The sequence below is a fragment of the Bufo bufo genome, chromosome 2, assembly GCF_905171765.1.
Source record: "Bufo bufo chromosome 2, aBufBuf1.1, whole genome shotgun sequence".
Classification (NCBI taxonomy): Eukaryota; Metazoa; Chordata; class Amphibia; order Anura; family Bufonidae; genus Bufo; species Bufo bufo.
Window position 1 is genome coordinate 15952680 of NC_053390.1, and position 22385 is coordinate 15975064.

Below are 22385 nucleotides of genomic sequence, written 5' to 3' on the forward strand. Positions count from 1 at the left end.
GTTTAAATCTGATTCCTCCCGTCTAGATGCGTTAGGTTGATAGAAATAGCAGGTAAAGTGTCCCTGTTTCCCCAAAGGGTTGTACAGTACCTGGTTTTGGTCAGGGTGTCCTGCTTGGGTCCCCAAATCAATGGCAAGAACTGTGGTGACAGGAATATCATCCAGGACCCCAACAACTCGCTTTTGACATCCCATTCCCCAATCGATGGTGACTTGGGATTGGGCCACATGAGTGCGAGTGCCCCCAACTCCAGTCAGAGTGAGGATTTTTCCTGGAAGGATATCCTTTTCTGTAACAAGATGTGAACGGACCAAGGTGACATCTGCACCGGTGTCTCGGAATCCAATGACAGTCTGGCCGTTCACAATGACGGACTGGTGATACTGGGATCCGCCGTGTATATCTGATCCCCCGACCAGCAATACAGCAGATGAGGCGGGTGTGGAGGCGTTGGCCCCCTTAGGGCTTGGCGATGTTGTGGTGATAGCTGCCTGGCTAGGTGGTTGGGCTGGCTTCCCTGCATAACAGGTTTGCTTGGTGTGACCGGGCCTGCGACGCAGCTCACACCAGCAGGCCTGCCTTTGCTCCAGTTCTGGGACACGGCTCTGTCCTTGTCGGGTACTGGAGGTTTACGGCTGTCAGGTACTAGGGGTTTGCGGATGTCTGGAACCATAGGCCGGCGAGTGTCCACCACTACAGGTTTGCGAATGTCTGGCACCTGGATTGCGACAAACATGTCTGCCAGCTCAGCGGCTTCTTTGGCAGACTGGGGCTTGCGCTCCAGCACAAACTGTCTCACGTCTGTAGGGCATACAGCGAGGAGCTGGTCATGGATAATTAAATCCTCAAGGTTAGCATTTATTTTCCTTAACCCCTTAAGGACACAGCCTTTTTTCACCTTAGGACCAGGCCATTTTTTGCAAATCTGACCAGTGTCACTTTAAGTGCTAATAACTTTAAAACGCTTTGACTTATCCAGGCCATTCTGAGATTTTTTTTTCGTCACATATTGTACTTCATGACACTGGTAAAATGAAGTAGAAAATTTTATTTTTTTTTGCACAAAAAAATACCTAATTTACCAAAAATTTGGAAAAATTAGCAAATTTCAAAGTTTCAGTTTCTCTACTTCTGTAATACATAGTAATACCCCAAAAAATTGTGATGACTTTACATTCCCCATATGTCTACTTCATGTTTGAATTATTTTGGGAATGATATTTTATTTTTTGGGGATGTTATAAGGCTTAAAAGTAGAGTTGAGCGAACACCTGGATGTTCGGGTTCGAGAAGTTCGGCCGAACTTCCCGGAAATGTTCGGGTTCGGGATCCGAACCCGACCCGAACTTCGTCCCGAACCCGAACCCCATTGAAGTCAATGGGGACCCGAACTTTTCGGCACTAAAAAGGCTGTAATGCAGCCCAGGAAAGAGCTAGAGGGCTGCAAAAGGCAGCAACATGTAGGTAAATCCCCTGCAAACAAATGTGGATAGGGAAATGAATTAAAATAAAATAAAAATAAAAAAAAATAATCAATATCAATTGGACAGAGGTCCCATAGCAGAGAATCTGGCTTCACGTCAGCAGAGAATCAGTCTCTTCATGCCATAGCAGAGAATCTGGCTTCATGTCAGCAGAGAATCAGTCTTCATGTCATAGCAGAGAATCAGGCTTCACGTCACCCACCACTGGAACAAGCCACTGTCACATATTTAGGCCCAGGCACCCAGGCAGAGGAGAGAGGTCCCGTAACAGAGAATCTGGCTTCATGTCAGCACAGAATCAGTCTTCATGTTATAGCAGAGAATCAGGCTTCACGTCACCCACCACTGGAACAGGCCACTGTCACATATTTAGGCCCAGGCACCCAGGCAGAGGAGAGAGAGGTCCCGTAACAGAGAATCTGGCTTCATGTCAGCACAGAATCAGTCTTCATGTCATAGCAGAGAATCAGGCTTCACGTCACCCACCACTGGAACAGGCCACTGTCACATATTTAGGCCCCGGCACCCAGGCAGAGGAGAGAGGTCCCGTAACAGAGAATCTGGCTTCATGTCAGCACAGAATCAGTCTTCATGTCATAGCAGAGAATCAGGCTTCACGTCACCCACCACTGGAACAGGCCACTGTCACATATTTAGGCCCCGGCACCCAGGCAGAGGAGAGAGGTCCTGTAACAGAGAATCTGGCTTCATGTCAGCACAGAATCAGTCTTCATGTCATAGCAGAGAATCAGGCTTCACGTCACCCACCACTGGAACAGGCCACTGTCACATATTTAGGCCCAGGCACCCAGGCAGAGGAGAGAGGTCCCGTAACAGAGAATCTGGCTTCATGTCAGCACAGAATCAGTCTTCATGTTATAGCAGAGAATCAGGCTTCACGTCACCCACCACTGGAACAGGCCACTGTCACATATTTAGGCCCCGGCACCCAGACAGAGGAGAGAGGTCCCGTAACAGAGAATCTGGCTTCATGTCAGCAGAGAATCAGTCTTCATGTCATAGCAGAGAATCAGGCTTCACGTCACCCACAACTGGAACAGGCCACTGTCACATATTTAGGCCCCGGCACCCAGGCAGAGGAGAGAGGTCCCGTAACAGAGAATCTGGCTTCATGTCAGCACAGAATCAGTCTTCATGTCATAGCAGAGAATCAGGCTTCACGTCACCCACCACTGGAACAGGCCACTGTCACATATTTAGGCCCAGGCACCCAGGCAGAGGAGAGAGGTCCCGTAACAGAGAATCTGGCTTCATGTCAGCACAGAATCAGTCTTCATGTTATAGCAGAGAATCAGGCTTCACATCACCCACCACTGGAACAGGCCACTGTCACATATTTAGGCACCGGCACCCAGACAGAGGAGAGGTTCATTCAACTTTGGGTTGCCCCGCAATATAATGGTAAAATGAAAATAAAAATAGGATTGAATGAGGAAGTGCCCTGGAGTACAATAATATATTGTTAAGGGGAGGTAGTTAATGTCTAATCTGCACAAGGGATGGACAGGTCCTGTGGGATCCATGCCTGGTTCATTTTTATGAACGTCAGTTTGTCCACATTGGCTGTAGACAGGCGGCTGCGTTTGTCTGTAATGATGCCCCCTGCCGTGCTGAATACACGTTCAGACAAAACGCTGGCCGCCGGGCAGGCCAGCACCTCCAAGGCATAAAAGGCTAGCTCTGGCCACGTGGACAATTTGGAGACCCAGAAGTTGAATGGGGCCGAACCATCAGTCAGTACGTGGAGGGGTGTGCACAGGTACTGTTCCACCATCTTATTGAAATGTTGCCTCCTGCTAACACGTTCCGTATCAGGTGGTGGTGCAGTTAGCTGTGGCGTGGTGACAAAACTTTTCCACATCTCTGCCATGCTAACCCTGCCCTCAGAGGAGCTGGCCGTGACACAGCTGCGTTGGCGACCTCTTGCTCCTCCTCTGCCTTCGCCTTGGGCTTCCACTTGTTCCCCTGTGACATTTGGGAATGCTCTCAGTAGCGCGTCTACCAACGTGCGCTTGTACTCGCGCATCTTACTATCACGCTCCAGTGCATGAAGTAAGGTGGGCACATTGTCTTTGTACCGTGGATCCAGCAGGGTGGCAACCCAGTAGTCCGCACACGATAAAATGTGGGCAACTCTGCTGTCGTTGTGCAGGCACTGCAGCATGTAGTCGCTCATGTGTGCCAGGCTGCCCAGAGGTAAGGACAAGCTGTCCTCTGTGGGAGGCGTATCGTCATCGTCCTGCGTTTCCCCCCAGCCACGCACCAGCGATGGGCCCGAGCTGCGTTGGGTGCCAGCCTGCTGTGAACCTGCTTCATCCTCATCCTCCTCCACCTCCTCCTCATCCTCGTCCTCCAGTAGTGGGCCCTGTCTGGCCACATTTGTACCTGGCCTCTGCTGTTGCAAAAAACCTCCCTCTGAGTCACTTCGAAGAGACTGGCCTGAAAGTGCTAAAAATGACCCCTCTTCCTCCTCCTCCTCCTGGGCCACCTCCTCTTCCATCATTGCCCTAAGTGTTTTCTCAAGGAGACATAGAAGTGGTATTGTAACGCTGATAATGGCGTCATCGCCACTGGCCATGTTGGTGGAGTACTCGAAACAGCGCAACAGGGCACACAGGTGGTCTCGCATGGAGGCCCAGTCATTGGTGGTGAAGTGGGGCTGATCCGCAGTGCGACTGACCCGTGCGTGCTGCAGCTGAAACTCCACTATGGCCTGCTGCTGCTGCTCGCACAGTCTGTCCAGCATGTGCAAGGTGGAGTTCCACCTGGTGGGCACGTCGCATATGAGGCGGTGAGCGGGAAGGCCGACAGGCGAGCAGCGGCAGGATGTGAACACCGGAAGCGCGAACAGACGGCCCGCACTTTATGCAGCAGCTCTGACATGTCGGGGTAGTTGCGAATGAACTTCTGCACCACCAAATTCAGCACATGCGCCAGGCAAGGGATGTGTGTCAAACCGGCTAGTCCCAGAGCTGCAACGAGATTTCGCCCATTATCGCACACCACCAGGCCGGGCTTGAGGCTCACCGGCAGCAACCACTCGTCGGTCTGTTGTTCTATACCCCGCCACAACTCCTGTGCGGTGTGGGGCCTGTCCCCCAAACATATGAGTTTCAGAATGGCCTGCGGACCTTTACCCCGGGCTGTGCTGAAGTTGGTGGTGAAGGTGTGTGGCTGACTGGATGAGCAGGTGGAAGAAGAGGAGGAGGAAGCTGAGTAGGAGGAGGAGGAGACAGGAGGCAAAGAATGTTGCCCTGCGATCCTTGGCGGCGGAAGGACGTGCGCCAAACAGCTCTCTGCCTGGGGCCCAGCCGCCACTACATTTACCCAGTGTGCAGTTAGGGAGATAAAGCGTCCCTGGGCGTGCTGACTGGTCCACGTATCTGTGGTTAGGTGGACCTTGCCACAGATGGCGTTGCGCAGTGCACACTTGATTTTATCGGACACTTGGTTGTGCAGGGAAGGCACGGCTCTCTTGGAGAAGTAGTGCCGGCTGGGAACAACATACTGTGGGACAGCAAGCGACATGAGCTGTTTGAAGCTGTGTGTGTCCACCAGCCTAAATGACAGCATTTCATAGGCCAGTAGTTTAGAAATGCTGGCATTCAGGGCCAGGGATCGAGGGTGGCTAGGTGGGAATTTACGCTTTCTCTCAAATGTTTGTGAGATGGAGAGCTGAACGCTGCCGTGTGACATGGTTGAGATGCTTGGTGACGCAGGTGGTGGTGTTGGTGGTACATCCCATGTTTGCTGGGCGGCAAGTGCCAACGTCTCTCCAGAGGCGGAGGAAGAGGCCGAGGCGGCGGCAGCAGCAGAAGAGGCCGAGGCGGCAGCAGCAGAAGAGGTAGCAGGGGGAGCCTGAGTGACTTCCTTGTTTTTAAGGTGTTTACTCCACTGCAGTTCATGCTTTGCATGCAGGTGCCTGGTCATGCAGGTTGTGCTAAGGTTCAGAACGTTAATGCCTCGCTTCAGGCTCTGATGGCACAGCGTGCAAACCACTCGGGTCTTGTCGTCAGCACATTGTTTGAAGAAGTGGTATGCCAGGGAACTCCTTGAAGCTGCCTTTGGGGTGCTCGGTCCCAGATGGCGGCGGTCAGTAGCAGGCGGAGTCTCTTGGCGGCGGGTGTTCTGATTTTGCCCACTGCTCCCTCTTTTGCTACGCTGTTGGCTCGGTCTCACCACTGCCTCTTCCTCTGAACTGTGAAAGTCAGTGGCACGACCTTCATTCCATGTGGGGTCTAGGACCTCATCGTCCCCTGCATCGTCTTCCACCCAGTCTTGATCCCTGACCTCCTGTTCAGTCTGCACACTGCAGAAAGACGCAGCAGTTGGCACCTGTGTTTCGTCATCATCAGAGACGTGCTGAGGTGGTATTCCCATGTCCTCATCATCAGGAAACATAAGTTGTTGTGCGTTAGTGCATTCTCTCTCTTCCACCCCTGGGGAAGGGCTAGGTGGATGCCCTTGGGAAACCCTGCCAGCAGAGTCTTCAAACAGCATAAGAGACTGCTGCATAACTTGAGGCTCAGACAGTTTCCCTGATATGCATGGGGGTGATGTGACAGACTGATGGGCTTGGTTTTCATGCGCCATCTGTGCGCTTTCTGCAGAAGACTGGGTGGGAGATAATGTGAACGTGCTGGATGCACTGTCGGCCACCCAATTGACTAATGCCTGTACCTGCTCAGGCCTTACCATCCTTAGAACGGCATTGGGCCCCACCAAATATGGCTGTAAATTCTGGCGGCTACTGGGACCTGAGGTAGTTGGTACACTAGGACGTGTGGCTGTGGCAGAACGGCCACGTCCTCTCCCAGCACCAGAGGGTCTACTAACACCACCACGACCATGTCCACGTCCCCGTCCCTTACTAGATGTTTTCCTCATTGTTACCGTTCACCACAATAAGAAAAATATTATTCGGGCCAATGTATTGAATTAAAATTCAGGCCTTTTTTTACAGACACCTAACACTATCTGGCTATCTATTTAGGTACCGTATTACACTAATACAGGCACACCAGTAATGACAGATTTAGCTGAATATAAATGTGAGGCCTATTTTTTAGGCGCTGGGTGACAGGTATACGTTTAATCACAGAATTAGACTTGGATCTGCACTGTAGCGTGTGTGTTAAGTTTTTGAGAATGACCCTATCAGCACCTTGAATCTAATATACCCTTTTAGGGATAGATTTAAAGTAGGCCTGATACAGCAGAAACCACTAATTTTGTGAATTGCAAATTTGGGAATTGTTTTTCAACCCAGAACAACAACTGTGCTTTGACGGTCACTAAAAATAACTTGACCAGCTAAAACAGTACAGATTTGGATGAATATAAATGTGAGGCCTATTTTTTAGGCGCTGGGTGACAGGCTCAACTTGCCCCTGATGTAGTATATGGCCAAAAAATAACCACACTATTGATGGTTAAATGCACTTGATGAAAGCTTGACCCTGATGTAGGATATAGCAAAATATAACCACACTATTGATGGTTAAATGCACTTGGTGATAGCTTGTGCTGGCGCACCACAAGCCACAAAATGGCCGCCGATCACCCCAGAAAAAAGTGACTGAAAAAAGCTCTGGGCAGCCTAAAAACAGTGAGCAATTGAATAGAAGCAGTTCAATGATCCACAGCTGTAGATCGATCACTGAATGAAGTCTTTTGGAGGAGTTAATCTGCCTAATCTCGCCCTAACGTCGCAGCTGCAACCTCTCCCTATGCTTGTAACAGCAGAGTGACGTGCAGCGCTACGTGACCCAAGCTTATATAGAGGCTGGGTCACATGCTGCACTGGCCAATCACAGCCATGCCAATAGTAGGCATGGCTGTGATGGCCTCTTGGGGCAAGTAGTATGACGCTTGTTGATTGGCTGCTTTGCAGCCTTTCAAAAAGCGCCAAGAAAGCGCCGAACACCGAACCCGAACCCGGACTTTTACGAAAATGTTCGGGTTCGGGTCCATGTCACGGACACCCCAAAATTCGGTACGAACCCGAACTATACAGTTCGGGTTCGCTCATCCCTAGTCACGTACCGAAGAGGTCGCAATCTTAAAGATCGCTTCTGCCACAGATTTTTTTCAGACACCAGTGTCATCCACTTGGCTGACGAATCCCTTAAAGGGGTTGTCAGGGTTCAGAGATGAACATGGACACACCTCCATTTTCACCCAGGCAGCCCCCCTGACTTGAGCATCGGAGCAGTTCATTCTCCGATACTCTCCTTTGCCCTGCTCTAAATCGCGCAGGGCAAAGGCATTTTTAGGAGTTCCGGTGACGTACCGGGGCTCTCCATGGGGCTGCCAGGAAGCCGGCACTGATGGGCGGGGTTTAGCGCTGCCCTAGACAGTAAAACGGAAGTTTCCACCCGGCAGTGTGTTATGATAAACAAAAGAGCCTGTGCCCGGCGCGATCTAGCCCAGGGCAAGGGAGCACATCGGAGCATGAAATGCTTCGATGCTAGCCTCAGCTCTGAACCCGGACAACCCCTTTAAAAGGGATATACCACTGTGGCAGCTGCATTGCGTGCGACTCTATTAAATCCGGCCCCACATTCTGCAGCACGTTTACAAATAAATCCTATGTTATCTGTACGGTTATCAATTGCAGATTTGTGGGGGTTGGTATACCTGCTTACGTGTACCAGCGGATTACAGTATGTGGGCAAAACCGTACGCGAGTTTCGACGTCGCATCGGAGAGCATTTAAATGATGTCCGCAAAATGGCTGACACCCCGGTTGCCCGTCATGTCAATGCCTGTCACTCGGGTGACGTACGGGCAATATCCTTTTAGGAGATCGAGTTGATATGGTCTTCGCCTTGTGGAGGTTATTTAGATCAAAGAGTCCTACAGAAGGAGGCCCAGTGGACCTTCAAATTGGGGACCCTGTGGCCTCATGGACTCAATGATCATATCTCCTATGTTAGCTTTATTGATTGATGTGTGGTCTGCTAGGTTTCTGACAACGTTTGCTACATATCATCAGTACGTTGTTGGTATCCATGTAATTGGTGGCATGTGGATTCCGTTACATTTATATGTTGGGGGACATTTTACTATTTGCCCTCCGGTTAGGTCACATGTTTCATCTCTGTAACAGGATTTATATATAATCAAATCCCTGGTATTATACATTCCCACATGTTGAGCGGTGTTGCTGGGGGGTCCTCGACTAACTTTATATGTCTGGACTTCAGCAATGCTTTGAGTAACAGATTGTATGCTCCCTTTCCCTTCTCCCATTGATCTGTTCACCCTTTTTTCCCCTGGAACTGTCCCCTGCCTTATTTTGCCTCTTCATACCTGTTTACACATGGGGCAATCGTCTACTCTGTGCGGCCGGATCCATGCCGGGAGCTGACAGGCGGTGGTTGCCGCCCCCTGGCCTGTGATTCGTCTGCACTGGATTCCCGCGTCATGAGGAGGGAGGGACCTTCTCCTTAAAATGAAGTGCATTCGGCCGCTGCTTCACGGCCGAACTAACGCCGGAGGTTGTCACCACGCCGGTGGGACAGCTGATGTACAGCAATACTCACATGTTCTACAGCCAGTCAGTCCTGCTCCTGATGAATCTAATGTAGATGAAACGCGTTGAGCTTACCTACTGACATGGTTTTGGCCGCAGTGTTATTATGTACACATTCATTCCTGGTGCTGTTACCTCCTGAGCTCAGTGAACGTCAAGTGGTGTGTTTAACAATATCACACCCATCTGAGCATTGTGGAGGTTATTGTTCACCAGTTGAGCACAAATACATTCTCCTGTTGGCAGTAGTGGGTGGCGAAGGTATTTGTCCAATACCTAATTCTAGCCAACCCTTGTAGCTCATGGCCTATGTGTCTTCTGAGTGTCAATTAGTTGCACTGTTCCATATGGGGAATTTTTCATTAGGTTCTCACTCCTGTTTCCCCTGTTTTTAGTGTATACTAATAAAAGTAGCAGTTTCATACACTTTCACAAACCTTCTCCGTGAATTATTTGGGAATATATTTATAATAAAGTCATATTTAAATATTTTAATTTTCTTAATTCCTGGAGAACCCCTTTAAGTGAAATTGGTCAAGACTTACTGGATGGAGACTCAAGAGAAAAAATCTTTGGAAGATTTGTCCAGTTTAAAATTGGCGGGAGATATTCTTTGTGATTTTCTGGTAGACACACTGGGGCTGTTAATTCTGGTTGATGGGTTCTCTGGATAAAACCATGGTTGGGAGATGTAGCCTTCAAGTGACATTTTTGTTCTCTGCCCTTCCATTCCTCTAGCTTGTTTGGCGAAGAACTTAAAGATGTCTTGCAAAATCTTAGTGAAGGCAATTCTCTTCCCTAGGTTCCAATGGAATTCATGCCACAGCCTTTTCACCACAAAGAGAAATAGTCAAACCTACCGCGGGTTTGGAAGGTAACGTTACAGAGGTTCCAGGGCTGCCGCTGGGAACCAAGAAATACAAGAAAAGCCAGTTCTGAAACCAGCCTTGCTCTGCCGCCTGTAGGTGCCAGATTGCAAGAATTCACTCACCTTTAGCAAATGTCACCACCGATTTCTGGGTCTTGTCCACAGTCCAAGAAGGTTACGCACTAGAGTTCAAAACCCTGTCAGTATTAGTGTCGAACGAATCAAAGTATCCCAAGTGTACTTTGATTTGAATTTCAGGAAAACTTCAAATCACCACAAAGCCAAATTTACTTATGCTTTGTGATAGCAAATCTATTTTTCCTAAAATGGTGGCTGAAAATAAAAATTTATACCCATGTCATCCACTTGCTCGCAGAGAGACTATCTGCTCCAGTCTTGATTGAAGAAAGCCCGCCAAAGGACCTGCGGAAAGCGTGATGACCTCTCCACTTGATCATGCTGGGCACGCACGGCATCTGTCATCCCCTGAATCCCTGAACGACTAAATCTGAGTCACAGATACCGCGATCAGTGTTGAATGCGGCATCTGAGGGGTTAAATGACAGGGAGTGGCGCGATCACCATTATCATTCATTGCGCCATGCAATGGAAAGCGTTTTGTGACGGACTAATTCGTAACAAATATAATTTCTTGTTGAAGTTTGGCAAGGCAGCCAAATTAAATTTTTCTAAACTTTGCTCATCTCTAGTCACCATGTCGGCAGGAAAACATCATGTTCAAGACCTAGAGTCCAAGTTTCTAGCAAAATAAGTCCTAAAAGAAGTGACCAAGCGGAATTTTGGAGTTAATTCTTTTTGCGGTTCCCAAACCAGATGGCAGATGGAGACTAATGATACATCTTCTATTTCTAAACAAGTATCTGAAGAAAATCTTTTTCAAGATGGAATCCATAAGGTTGGCTATGGCTATTATCCAACAATGAAATTTCATGGTCAAACTTGATCTGGCAGATGCCTATCTGCATGTACTCATAAAAAAAGAGCACAAGAAATACTTGCGGTAGCTGTTGTTCTTCCTACGGTCCACTATAAGTTCACAATATCTTCTGCTCCGGATCATGTGTGCAACCCTGGTATTTACGAAAATACTGGTGACTTCAAGGCATCCAAATAATTCCTTATCTAGACGGTTCCTGATGTATTTGTCAGAGCTCCTTCTCCAGCACTAAACAACAGCATTAGATCTTCTCGAGAGATACGGATTCTTCATAAATTGGAGAAAGTCGGTGCTCAGTCGAACTACTAGCATCCAGTTTCTAGTATGTGTTCTAAATTCAGAAAGCATGATGATGATCTTCCTTTAGAGAAGATTCAGAAAATAAGAAGATCTGTTTGTCAGCTTCCGGCTTCACCACAAACAAACATCAGAGAAGAGGTAGTACCATGGGCCAAGGCTCATTTCAGCCTATTACAGAGGAACATTCTGACAGTCTGGGACAAATGCCTGTTAGGTCTGGACAGGTACATGTGTCTTCTCATTTAGGTTAGTGTGAGCCTTAAATTGTGGCTTGTCAAAACCAATCTCACTTGAGGCAGATCATTCAGACTGGCACAACCCAAGATATTGACAACAGAAGCATCAGCCTTGGACTGGGGAGCCCATTTAGACCATCTTTGGAGACAAGGATCGTGGCAGTCCCAGGATCGCTGCCTTTCATGCAATATGAGGGAGATGAAAGTGATATATCTGGGCCTGAAACACTTTCAACTTGTGGTGAACAAAGAAATAAAAATACAGACAGGCAATCATATCTGTGTGTTCCACCTCAACAAGCAAGGGGACCCCAGGTCAATGACACTGGCGAAACAGTGTCAGAAAATCATGAACTGGGCATAGTGACATTCTGTCAAAATCTCAGCTGTACACATCAGAAGTGCCAACAACACTCAAGCAGATGTACTGAGTCAAAAGGGCCATAGATGCTGGTGATGAGAACATAGTCCTGCCACTTTACACATCGCTAATCAGGCCACACATGGAGTACTGTGTACAGTTCTGGGCTCCTGTGAACAAGGCAGACATAGCAGAGCTGGAGAGGGTTCAGAGAAGGGCAACCAAAGTAATAACTGGAATGGGTGAACTACAGGTCCCAGAAAGATTGTAAAAATTAGTGTTATTCACTTTAGAATAAAGACGACTGAGGGGAGATCTAATAACTATGTATAAATATATCAGGGGTCAGTACAGAGATCTATCCCATCATCTATTTATCCCCAGGACTGTGACTGTGACGAGGGGACATCCTCTGCGTCTGGAGGAAAGAAGGTTTGTACACAAACATAGAAAAGGATTCTTTACGGTAAGAGCAGTGAGACTATGGAACTCTCTGCCTGAGGAGGTGGTGATGGTGAGTACAATAAAGGAATTCAAGAGGGGCCTGGATGTATTTCTGGAGCGTAATAATATTACAGGCTATAGCTACTAGAGAGGGGTTGTTGATCCAGGGAGTTATTCTGATGCCTGATTGGAGTCGGAAAGAAACTTTTTTTCTGCTAAAATTGGGAAAATTGGCTTTTACCTCAGTGGTTTTTTGCCTTCCTCTGGATCAACTTGCAGGATAACAGACTAAACTGGATGGGCAGAGGACTTTTTTCAGCCTTAAAAACTATGTTACTATGTATGAACCATTTTAAAGCCGGGAGAATGGTGACTCAATCAGACAATGTTCCACCAGATCATCAGTGGAGTTGGAGAGCCAAAAATCGATCTAATGGCAACCAGTGAGAATTCGAAACTGCCACTATTTTGCTCTGTTTACAGAAAGGATCTCCAGTACGCGGTAAATGCCCTCTCTCTGCAGTGAAAAAATCTCCTTCTACATCTTTCCTCCTCTGCCAATAATACAGAGGGTGGTGGCCAAAATATAGGCAGAGCGACCAGACGCGATTGTGGTAATTCCCTTTTGGCCTTGAAGAGATTTGTTTGCTTTATTGATGAAACTCTCTCAAGAACAGTTCTGGAAACTTCTAGTGACCCACGATCTGCTCCTTCAGAAAGGCTTTTTTCATCTCCAGCTCCTCACAGACTGCAACTTTTGGCCTGGAGGCTGAAAATACTTCCTTTTGGCAACTTGGACTTTTTTCTGCAGTAATCAAAACTCTTGGCAGAGAAAACACCAGCCACCTTTAAGCCAGCTACTCTAAAACTGCAGTTTTCAGCAATTAATTTTGTTCATAAAAATATGTTTACAGGAAATTATTTAATAAGGAGATTTCTCAGAGCAGTGAGAAACTTGCGACCAACAATAAGACCACCTTGTCCTCACCTGGATCTCTCTTTAGCTTTACGCTTCTCCATTTGAATCACTCCAGAATGCTCTTTTGAAATTCCTGTCTTGGACGGTGTTGGTTATTGTCACATTTGCTACAGCAAGGAGGATTTCAGAAATCCAGGCTCTGTTACGCAGAGAACCATACCTCCAGGTCAGACCAGACTGTCTAATACTGTTTAAAGTATCTTCTAAAATAAATGTAGATGGCTCACTTGGGGAACCTAGGATATATATAATAAGGATGGAAATATAAATATAAACCGAGGACTCTCGGTTACACACGGAGCTCAGAGTCTCCTGCCTCTACACACTGCACTGCCAGGAGCTTAGATACACATGGAGCTCAGAGTCTCCTGCCTCCACACACTGCACTGACAGGAGCTTAGATACATACGGAGCTCAGAGTCTCCTGCCTCCACACACTGCACTGACAGGAGCTTAGATACACATGGAGCTCAGAGTCTCCTGCCTCCACACACTGCACTGCCAGGAGCTCAGATACATACGGAGCTCAGAGTCTCCTGACTCCACACACTGCACTGACAGGAGCTTAGATACACCCTACACTGCTAGGAGCTTAGATACACACAGAGCTTAGAGTCTCCTGCCTCCACACACTGCACTGCCAGGGGCTTAGATACTCACGGAGCTTAGAGTCTCCTGCCTCCACACACTGCATTTCCAAGAGCTTAGATCCTCACGGAGCTTAGAGTCTCCTGCCTCCACACACTGCATTGCCAAGAGCTTAGATACTCACGGAGTTTAGAGTCTCTTGCCTACACATACTGTACTGCCAGGAGCTTAGATACATGAACATGGTTGATAATAGCTGATTGAGATTGTTCCAGATGAGGTCCAGAGAGCTCTGGATCAGGTTTTGATTAAGAATATCTCTGTACTTTGCTCCATTCAGCTTTCCTGCCACCCTGACCAGTCTCCTTGTCCCCCCCAGCATAATGCTGCCATCACCATGCTTCACTGTAGGGATGATATTGGGCAGATGATGAGTAGGGCCTGGTTTCCTCCAGACATGATAAATTGAGGCCAAAACATTCACTCTTGAACCAATCATCAGACCAGAGAATCATGTCTCTCACAGTCTGAGATTCCTTTGGGGGCTTTTTGCAAGTTTTCATGTGTCTTTTACTGAAGAGAGGTTTCTTTCTGGAGTGCTGCAATGATGGTTGACCATCTGGAAGTTTCTCCCATTTAGGCCTAATGCACACAACCGTTTTTCGGGTCTGCATCCAAGCCCATTTTTGCGGCTCGAGTGCGGACCCATTCACTTCAATGGGGCTGCCAAAAATGTGGACAGCGCTCCGTGTGCTGTCCGCATCCTTTGCTCCGTTCCGTGGCCCTGCAAAAAAAAGGTGCGAATATCCGAATAGTGAATATTAATCGCAAATATAGGGACTTTGAGAATTTGCGAATATTTAAACTATAGTGCTATATATTCTTTTTTTTGAATATTCTAGATTTTTTTTTCATCTGAACCCATGATCCCTCCCTGCTTCTTGCTTGTGGGCCAATGAAAAGTCTGCAATGTCTTTGTCTGAGCTTAGTAACATCCCTAGCAACCAATAGGAAAGTTGCCTACCCCTTACTATATAGGAAACTCCCCAGCAGCCATTTTCTACAGTTTTTTTAAGTTCTGAGAGAGAGAGCAGTGTCATTGCTGTGCTCTGTGCTTTCCACACTACATTAGATAGATAGTTCGATAGCTTATATATACAGTATAATACAGATAGTCAGTGTAGGTTATATCCTGATCTAGTGTAGCTGATAGGTTCCAGTGCAGGGTGTTAGGTAGTGTGATAGGCTCTGCTGTCCATACATACATGCAGACCTGCTAAAATGTGAAGTTTCACGTATTGCGGCAAAATATGCGCATCATTAATTGCTGATTAGCGGAATTGCGAATATATTGGAGCACTCTATCTGCATATAAAACTAATTTTTAATGTTCTGCCATGCCAACCACTTTCTCCAGTCTCAGGAAATTTCTAGCAGCTTTGAAAATGTAGCAAAAGTGACCCACGCCTGTATTGCGCGCGCTTTACGTGAATATTACATTGCCGATTTTCGCAATCAAGAAAATAATAGCGAATTCTCGAATATATGACAAATATTCTATAAAATATTTGTGAAATATTGCCCCTGCCGCTCATCACTACTCATGACCTGGTCTCTGATATGCATTGTCAGCTCTGAGACCTTAGATAGACAGCGATTTGTCTCTCCAAATTATGTCCAATCAACTGAATCTACCACGGGTGACTCTGATCAAGGAGTAGAAACATTTCAAAGATGAAAAAGAGAAATGCCAGGCCCCAGAGCCAAATATCAAGTGTCACAGCAAAGGGTCTGAATACTGAATGTCCTTACAAAATTATAGTTTTTCCTTTTTAATAGATTTGCACAAATTAGTAAAATTGTGTTTTCAATTTCTCATTATGAGGTACTGAGTGCAGAATGATGGGGAAAACATCATTTTTAAAAAAAAAAAATTTTAGCTGAAGACCACAACTTAACAAAATGTGAAGAAAGTGAAAGGTTCTAAATCTAAAGTATACAGTAGTAGTTTTTGTACTATATATACTTTCAATGTTAGCAGGGTGTAGCTCATGAAGGAAGTCACGTGTGGCGAGCTGCCTCAGAATATCCCTTATTGCTGTCAGGGGTAAAAGGGGCGTTTCATCAGAGCTGCAAAAACGTATGATTATTGCCTTTCAGGTCGAGGGATAGCAGTATTTCTGAAACTGCGCAGTTTGTGAACTGTTCCCGTGCTGTGGACAAATGGCACCATTGCAAATAAGTGACATAGAAATTGTGGAGCCATTGATATGAGAGGTGAACATTGGCTATGAAGTGGAGCAGCTCACGACCAAAATTAACCATGGGGCTACAGGCTTGTGGCTTAAACAGCAGTTCAGTGAAACTAACTGTATATGGGGCTTCTAAACAGACGGATGGTGACCACACCTCTGATAATGAAGTTGCATCGGCAGAAAAGGATTCCATTTTCACTGCAGTATCAGAAGTGGACCCCCGCTCTTTGGCAAAGGGTTTCCTTCTCTGATTAGTCACATTTTCTGCTTCATCGAACAGATGGACATTGGAATCTCAGGCGAGAAACATCAAAGGACCAATGCCCTGCCTCCACTGCTGGAAGAACACAAGCTGGAGGTGGCAGCATTATGGTCTGAGGAATGTTTTCATGGCATTCTCTGGGCCCACTGATCCATGTGGAAGGCACTCTCAACTGATTTTGGGTAAGAATCCATCCTTGCAGATCACATACATCAATACATGATGATTGTCTTCCCTATGGTGGATTGGATCTTCCCGCAAGACAATGCGACTTGTCACACAACTAGAAATGTCTAACAATGGTTGTAAGAGCATGACCAAGACTTTAAAGTACTATCCTGGCCCCCTAATACCCCAGACTTGAACCCAATTGAGCATCTGAGGGACCACCTCAATCATCATGTTCACTCTCCTACACCCCCTCCAGCAGGTGAGGGATGCATTGATGTCAGCATGGCTCCAGATACCTGTGACAACCTACCAGGACCTTATTGAGTCACTCCCAGCCCATTTAGCTGCATACAGATATTACTCTGAATGATAGATGGTGGTCATAATAAAGCAACTTTACATTCACACAATCAAAGTTTCATTCCATTCCAACAAATCCTTCTTGTGTGTGTCATTTTTTTTTGGTCAATGACTGTACAAAATAAGAATTATTCATCAACGTGCCGTGCTCTGCAGGTAATAAAGATGAAGTGAGGATACATATGAAACACATATATGAGCATCACTTGGTCACGGACTTCATGTTGGCATTATTCAGGGGTTAATTAACAGATATGACACCACCAGCGATTCCCACCACCGACATATCACTCAGCTCCAGTATCTAAATAGGTTTACTATTAAACGGCAGGAATGTATATATGGGGTTAATTATCACAGATCGACTAGTCAGATAAATCAGTGATATAGTCACCGCACAGGAGGGTTAGTCTGTAGGAGCAATGAAGGTCACAGCGTGAGGAGAAAGTATAATATGAGCCAAGAAGGCAATGTCTGTCAGTGACAATGGTGACGCTGTCGTGGAGCAAATAGAAGAGTTTATTTTATCTATAAATACTGTTTAAATGAAGATGAAATATTAATATGTCCACATACGTTATAAAACTATTCCATGGAGCGTCGTTACTTTTCCCCATGTCACTCTGGTCTCTCCTGCAGTGTGGGTGGAGGTGTGAATAGTGATAAGAAGCAAGGTTCATGGGGACAGTTTATCTTCTCTGCTTTGGGAGTAAACAAGGCTCTTCTTCTCTTCCTTATATCCACAATACTTGGATCTCAGTCACAATTGACCTCAGAGAAATAGAATCACAATGCGATATCCTGCGACAGTCAAAAAATAAATCCAACACTTGGATATTTGGTTGCCAGGTAATATGCAAATTTGCCACCACAGAACGCTATGCAAGTCATGTGCCACTGCAACTTGACTGTGACTTTTCTAGTTTAGCTGCTTTTTAACAGCTAAAAAAGCTGCATGACTAGTCTGTGAATAGCACTGGTTTAATTTTTTTTTCCGATCTTATAACATTTCCCATATTTAAAATTTTATTTTAAATCGATGTTTAAAGCCAAAAGTTTCTCCTCCATCAAAACAGCTTTTGTCCTGTGTGAATTCTCTCATGCTTATTAAGTTTCTCTTTAGTAGTAAAACATTTCTCACACTCTGAGCACGAAAATGGCTTCTGTCCTGTGTGACATCTCTCATGTCTAACAAGACATGACTTCTGGGTAAAACATTTCCCACATTCTGAGCATGAATACGGCCTCTCTCCTGTGTGAATTCTCTTATGTGTGACAAGATGTGATTTTTTGGTAAAACATTTCCCACATTCTGAACATGAGTACGGCCTCTCTCCTGTGTGAATTCTCTTATGTCTAACAAAATCTGATTTATCTGTGAAAGATTTTCCACACTCAGAACATGAATATGGCTTCTCTCCTGTGTGAATTCTCACATGTTTAACGAAATCTGATTTATGCGAAAAACATTTTTCACATTCTGAACATGAATATGGCTTTTCTCCTGTGTGAATTCTCTCATGTCTAAGAAAATATGATTTATCTGTAAAATATTTTCCACATTCTAAACATGAAAATAGCTTCTCTCCTGTGTGAATTCTCTCATGTCTAACTAAATCTGATTTATATCTAAAACACTTCCCACATTCTGAACATGAATATAGCTTCTCTCCTGTGTGACATCTCTTATGTGTAGCAAGATGTGATATTTGTGTAAAACATTTCTCACATTCTGAACATGAATATGGCTTCTCTCCTGTGTGAATTCTCTCATGTCTAACAAGACTTGATTTTACTGTGAAGCGCTTCAAACATTCTGAACATGAATATGGTTTCTCTCCTGTGTGAATTATCTGATGTGTAAGAAGATTTGATTTATTTGTAAAGCGCTTCCCACATTCTGAACAGGAGTATGGCTTCTCTCCTGTATAACTTCTTCTGTGTGTAGAAAGTCTTGATCTTTTCCTGAACTCTTTACCACACTGAAACCTTTCACTTCCTTTCTGCCCGGTACTTGTAGTAACAATCTGTGATTGGTCAGGAGAAGGTTCCTTATGATTAGAGGGATTATATGGTAGATCTGTACTGTGAAGTCCTGTTTTTACATTTAGGGTAATGAGATTTTCTCCGGAAGAGCACGGCCTGGTATCTTCAGCTTCTGCTTTAAAATGTAGTGATAATATAACATTTCCATTCAAATTTTTGTGATGTTCTGTAAAAAGAAAAAAATAGAACTTGTGATTTTCAAACTACTAAGTAGACAAACCCATAACATTCATTTTTGGCTGGAAGTGGATCCAGCAGGAACTAGAGGTACAATTCATTCATTTTTAATACACTCCTACTTTGGTACAAAAAACTGCACCAAAATGGATTCCGGCCTAATAAAGCTTTGTGTAACACTCTAAAAAAAAGTCCAGGATTCTGGTGTATATCCCACACCACTTATATAATGCAAAAGTTGACATGTCTGGCAACAGAGCCTACCTTCTCACAACACATTTGGTCCTTCAATGTTAAAGGATAACTGTCATATTTTTATTTTATTTGCTAGTTTATTAGAGCTAGGCATGTATACCTGAGTTAGTCTGTCAATGATTGCTAAAAGATCTGTAATTACCTTATAATAACAGCTTTCATTAATGTCTCCTGTCCCTTTCCACTGCTCCCTTAAAAGACCGTTGCTAGGGCTCATCTGTCTTCCAACTTAATTTAAACAGAAGTCAGATAGGCGGTCCTACACACTGCATGCCTGCATTAGGCTTTAGAGTGGGGAGGTGTGTCTTTCAGTAATCCAATCTGATTGGCTAGCAGGAAACTGCTGTCTACAGCAAGTGTGTATGGGAAATAAGGGAAGGCAGTTTTGGCCTCAGAGAACTGGCAGAGGAGCCATCTTGAGAAGATCCTCATATTGTAGGATTCAAGACAGCCGTAACTAAGGGGAAACTTCAAGGAAAACGGTGGTATGTGAAGAAACTAAAGATTGTTTTATGCATAATGCTGCTGCAGCAGTAACATATGCTAAAATAGATTTTTTTATGAAGACATGACAGTTATCCTTTAAGTGGGAATCACATTAATACAAGTTAACTTATAAATGATCTATCGCCACAATTCTAAACACAAACTGCATTCATTATTAAATAGATCTGTTAGACGTGATGAAGATGGTGGATTCACTAGAAAAATCCATGCCGTAATGCCCACATAGAGCTTAAGTGACAGACACTTTTTAGTGTACCTCCTCCCCTGCTGCTGCCACTGAACTCTCACACTGGTCAGGACAAGCTTCAGTTTTGCCGCTGTGAGAGATCCCCCTTGCTCCAGTAGGAGTTTCAGGGTAGAACTACAGCTTCTGATGTCATCTGATGGAGCATGTGTGAGATATCAGCAGCAGAGGAGGAGGTGCACTGAAAGAGCTTTTCAATTAAGCTATAAGTGGACAGAGACTGAGTTTAGCTCATGAATACAGGACTGTCACTCTCTGACGGTTGAGAAAGGCTACATGAGCCGAAACGCGTCCTGTTGATGGACCTTTTTCTCTGGAATAAAAATACGAGGCTGAAGCGAGCACATCTGCTGGGAATAGTTAATTGGATTTTGCTGTGGGGATTGCCCCTTTCCTGTGCAGCGGCAAGGGGATCGTGAGCTGCTGAATTTGGTTCCGACTCTCTGACTGGAGTCACAATATGCTCATAATATCAGACAGGAAAGCGCACGTCTCAGGTTGAAGTTACTGACATGACAATGCGGTCTGTATGACCTAGGGGCCGCACAGTCCCCAGACCTCAGGTTTATAGACATCTGTAGGATGCAGTGGAATAGACAGAGTGAGGTCATCAATCAGAACCTGTAATAAAGGTTCCCAGCACCTTGTTGGGTCCATTACACTAAGACCTCAGGATGTTCTAAGAGGAACGAGGGTCCTATCAAGAAGGTGGAGCTAATGACGTGTCCTGTGAGTGCAGGTGGCCATCACTGAGACGTCTGTGTCTGTACAATAATCACATGTGACCAGGGGTGGATCAGACCTTACAGGGAAATTTCCCGGTGGGCCGATGCCCAGGGGGGCAGCCTGAGCCCTCCTCATGGCCGGCCAGTGGAAGTTTTTGGGGATGTATTTAAGATCCCAGTCCGCTCCTGCATGTGACATAAGAGCTTCCTGCTAATCATGGAGACTGGAGTGCACCGAAAGGAAGTCAAAAACACAACCAAACATTTTTAACCCCTTAACGACCAGACTAAGCATGTCTGATTGTCATTACATGACTACTCATTTTTTGGTATTTTTTATCAGATTCCAAGATATATTTCTAACGATCTGGCTATATGAGGGAGTATTTTTTGTGTGACGAGTTGTATTCTTTAATGGCACCTTTTTAGGGTACATGTAATTTATTGTTAAGGTTTTGTTGATTGATTTTATTCTATGTGACGGTACAAATGTGTAGATACCATTTATGTAGAATGTTTTTCACATCGGTTTATTACTTTTGCACAATATAAACACATTTTACTGTCATAAAGGGAGTTTAAAGAAATAACTGGCACAATCTGTTAAAGTGGGGGCGTGACCGCCGCTCAAAAAGGGGAGCTGCAGCCGAAAGTGAAAGGGGAGACTTTAAAAGTCATATTGTTTATAAAGCTATGTTATTTTTCTTTGTTTTCCTTTCTTGTAAAACCCCTTTAACCATTTTAGAGAAAAATCACCAAAATGTACAGATTGTTTAATATCTCTTTACTACACCAAAGTGATCGTTAATCCTTTCCTGTACAATGAGGTACTTGTAGGTCACTGATGTCATGTAATTCCTGCACAATGCCGTGTACATGTATCCACCATGATAGCACAGACACAAAATCTGTGCCCTCATAGTCCCCAGTGGGTGTGTGGATGTGACTGACCGCCATGTCCTGCAGGAACAGCCGGGCTCAGAGAAGAATCTGATCAGAGATCGCCGTCAGCTGGATAAGGAGAACACTTCATGATGTGATGGGGACATCTCCAATCAGAGAGCAGCAGACGGTGATCAGATTCTCCTCCTGCCCTGAAGGCACCAAGGACAGAACCTGAAGTCACTTTCTCCATTCATGATTCCATACCTGTGGTGACATCTCCTGGAATGTCCTCCTCCACCTCACTCTTACACGGGGGATCGCCCATCATCCTCTCTTCTTCATCCTCCACTTTAATATCAGTCAGATCTTCCCCCTGATTTGTCATCTGTAACAATTCAGTACAATACAGCAGACAGGTGGGAAATCTAACAGATCCACAGAAGAGACCCCCACAATCTATGACCCCTCTATGACTGCAGGACCCCCCTATATAGATGTGTATAGGGCTCAGCTCCATCTACCTGAGGGTTTTCTGAGACCTTCTCCTCTGGACAGTCCTGGGAATACAGAGGACGGGGACATCTCTCTGGTGGATTTCTCCTCCTGGATCCATCTGTGGAGACACAAGCACACAGTGACTATATACATGGCCTCCTGTAGATCTGTCTATAGATCAGACTCTTCTCTCAGCTCCTTCACTTCTAGGTTTAGTGATCAATGT

The 22385-nt window shown here is 45.5% G+C and overlaps 1 protein-coding gene across 1 annotated transcript; it reads right to left on the reverse strand.

The window, feature by feature from the left end:
* Window positions 1-362: 362 nt before the first annotated feature.
* LOC120990631 (zinc finger protein OZF-like) lies at window positions 363-22043 on the reverse strand. Its single transcript, XM_040419550.1, has 3 exons — window positions 21929-22043; window positions 18060-19037; window positions 363-802 (listed from the first exon to the last, which is right to left on the reverse strand). Exons 1-3 carry the CDS (start codon window positions 21990-21992, stop codon window positions 363-365), a joined length of 1482 nt encoding a protein of 493 aa, XP_040275484.1. The 5' UTR covers window positions 21993-22043.
* Between the last annotated feature and the right edge of the window lie 342 nt (window positions 22044-22385).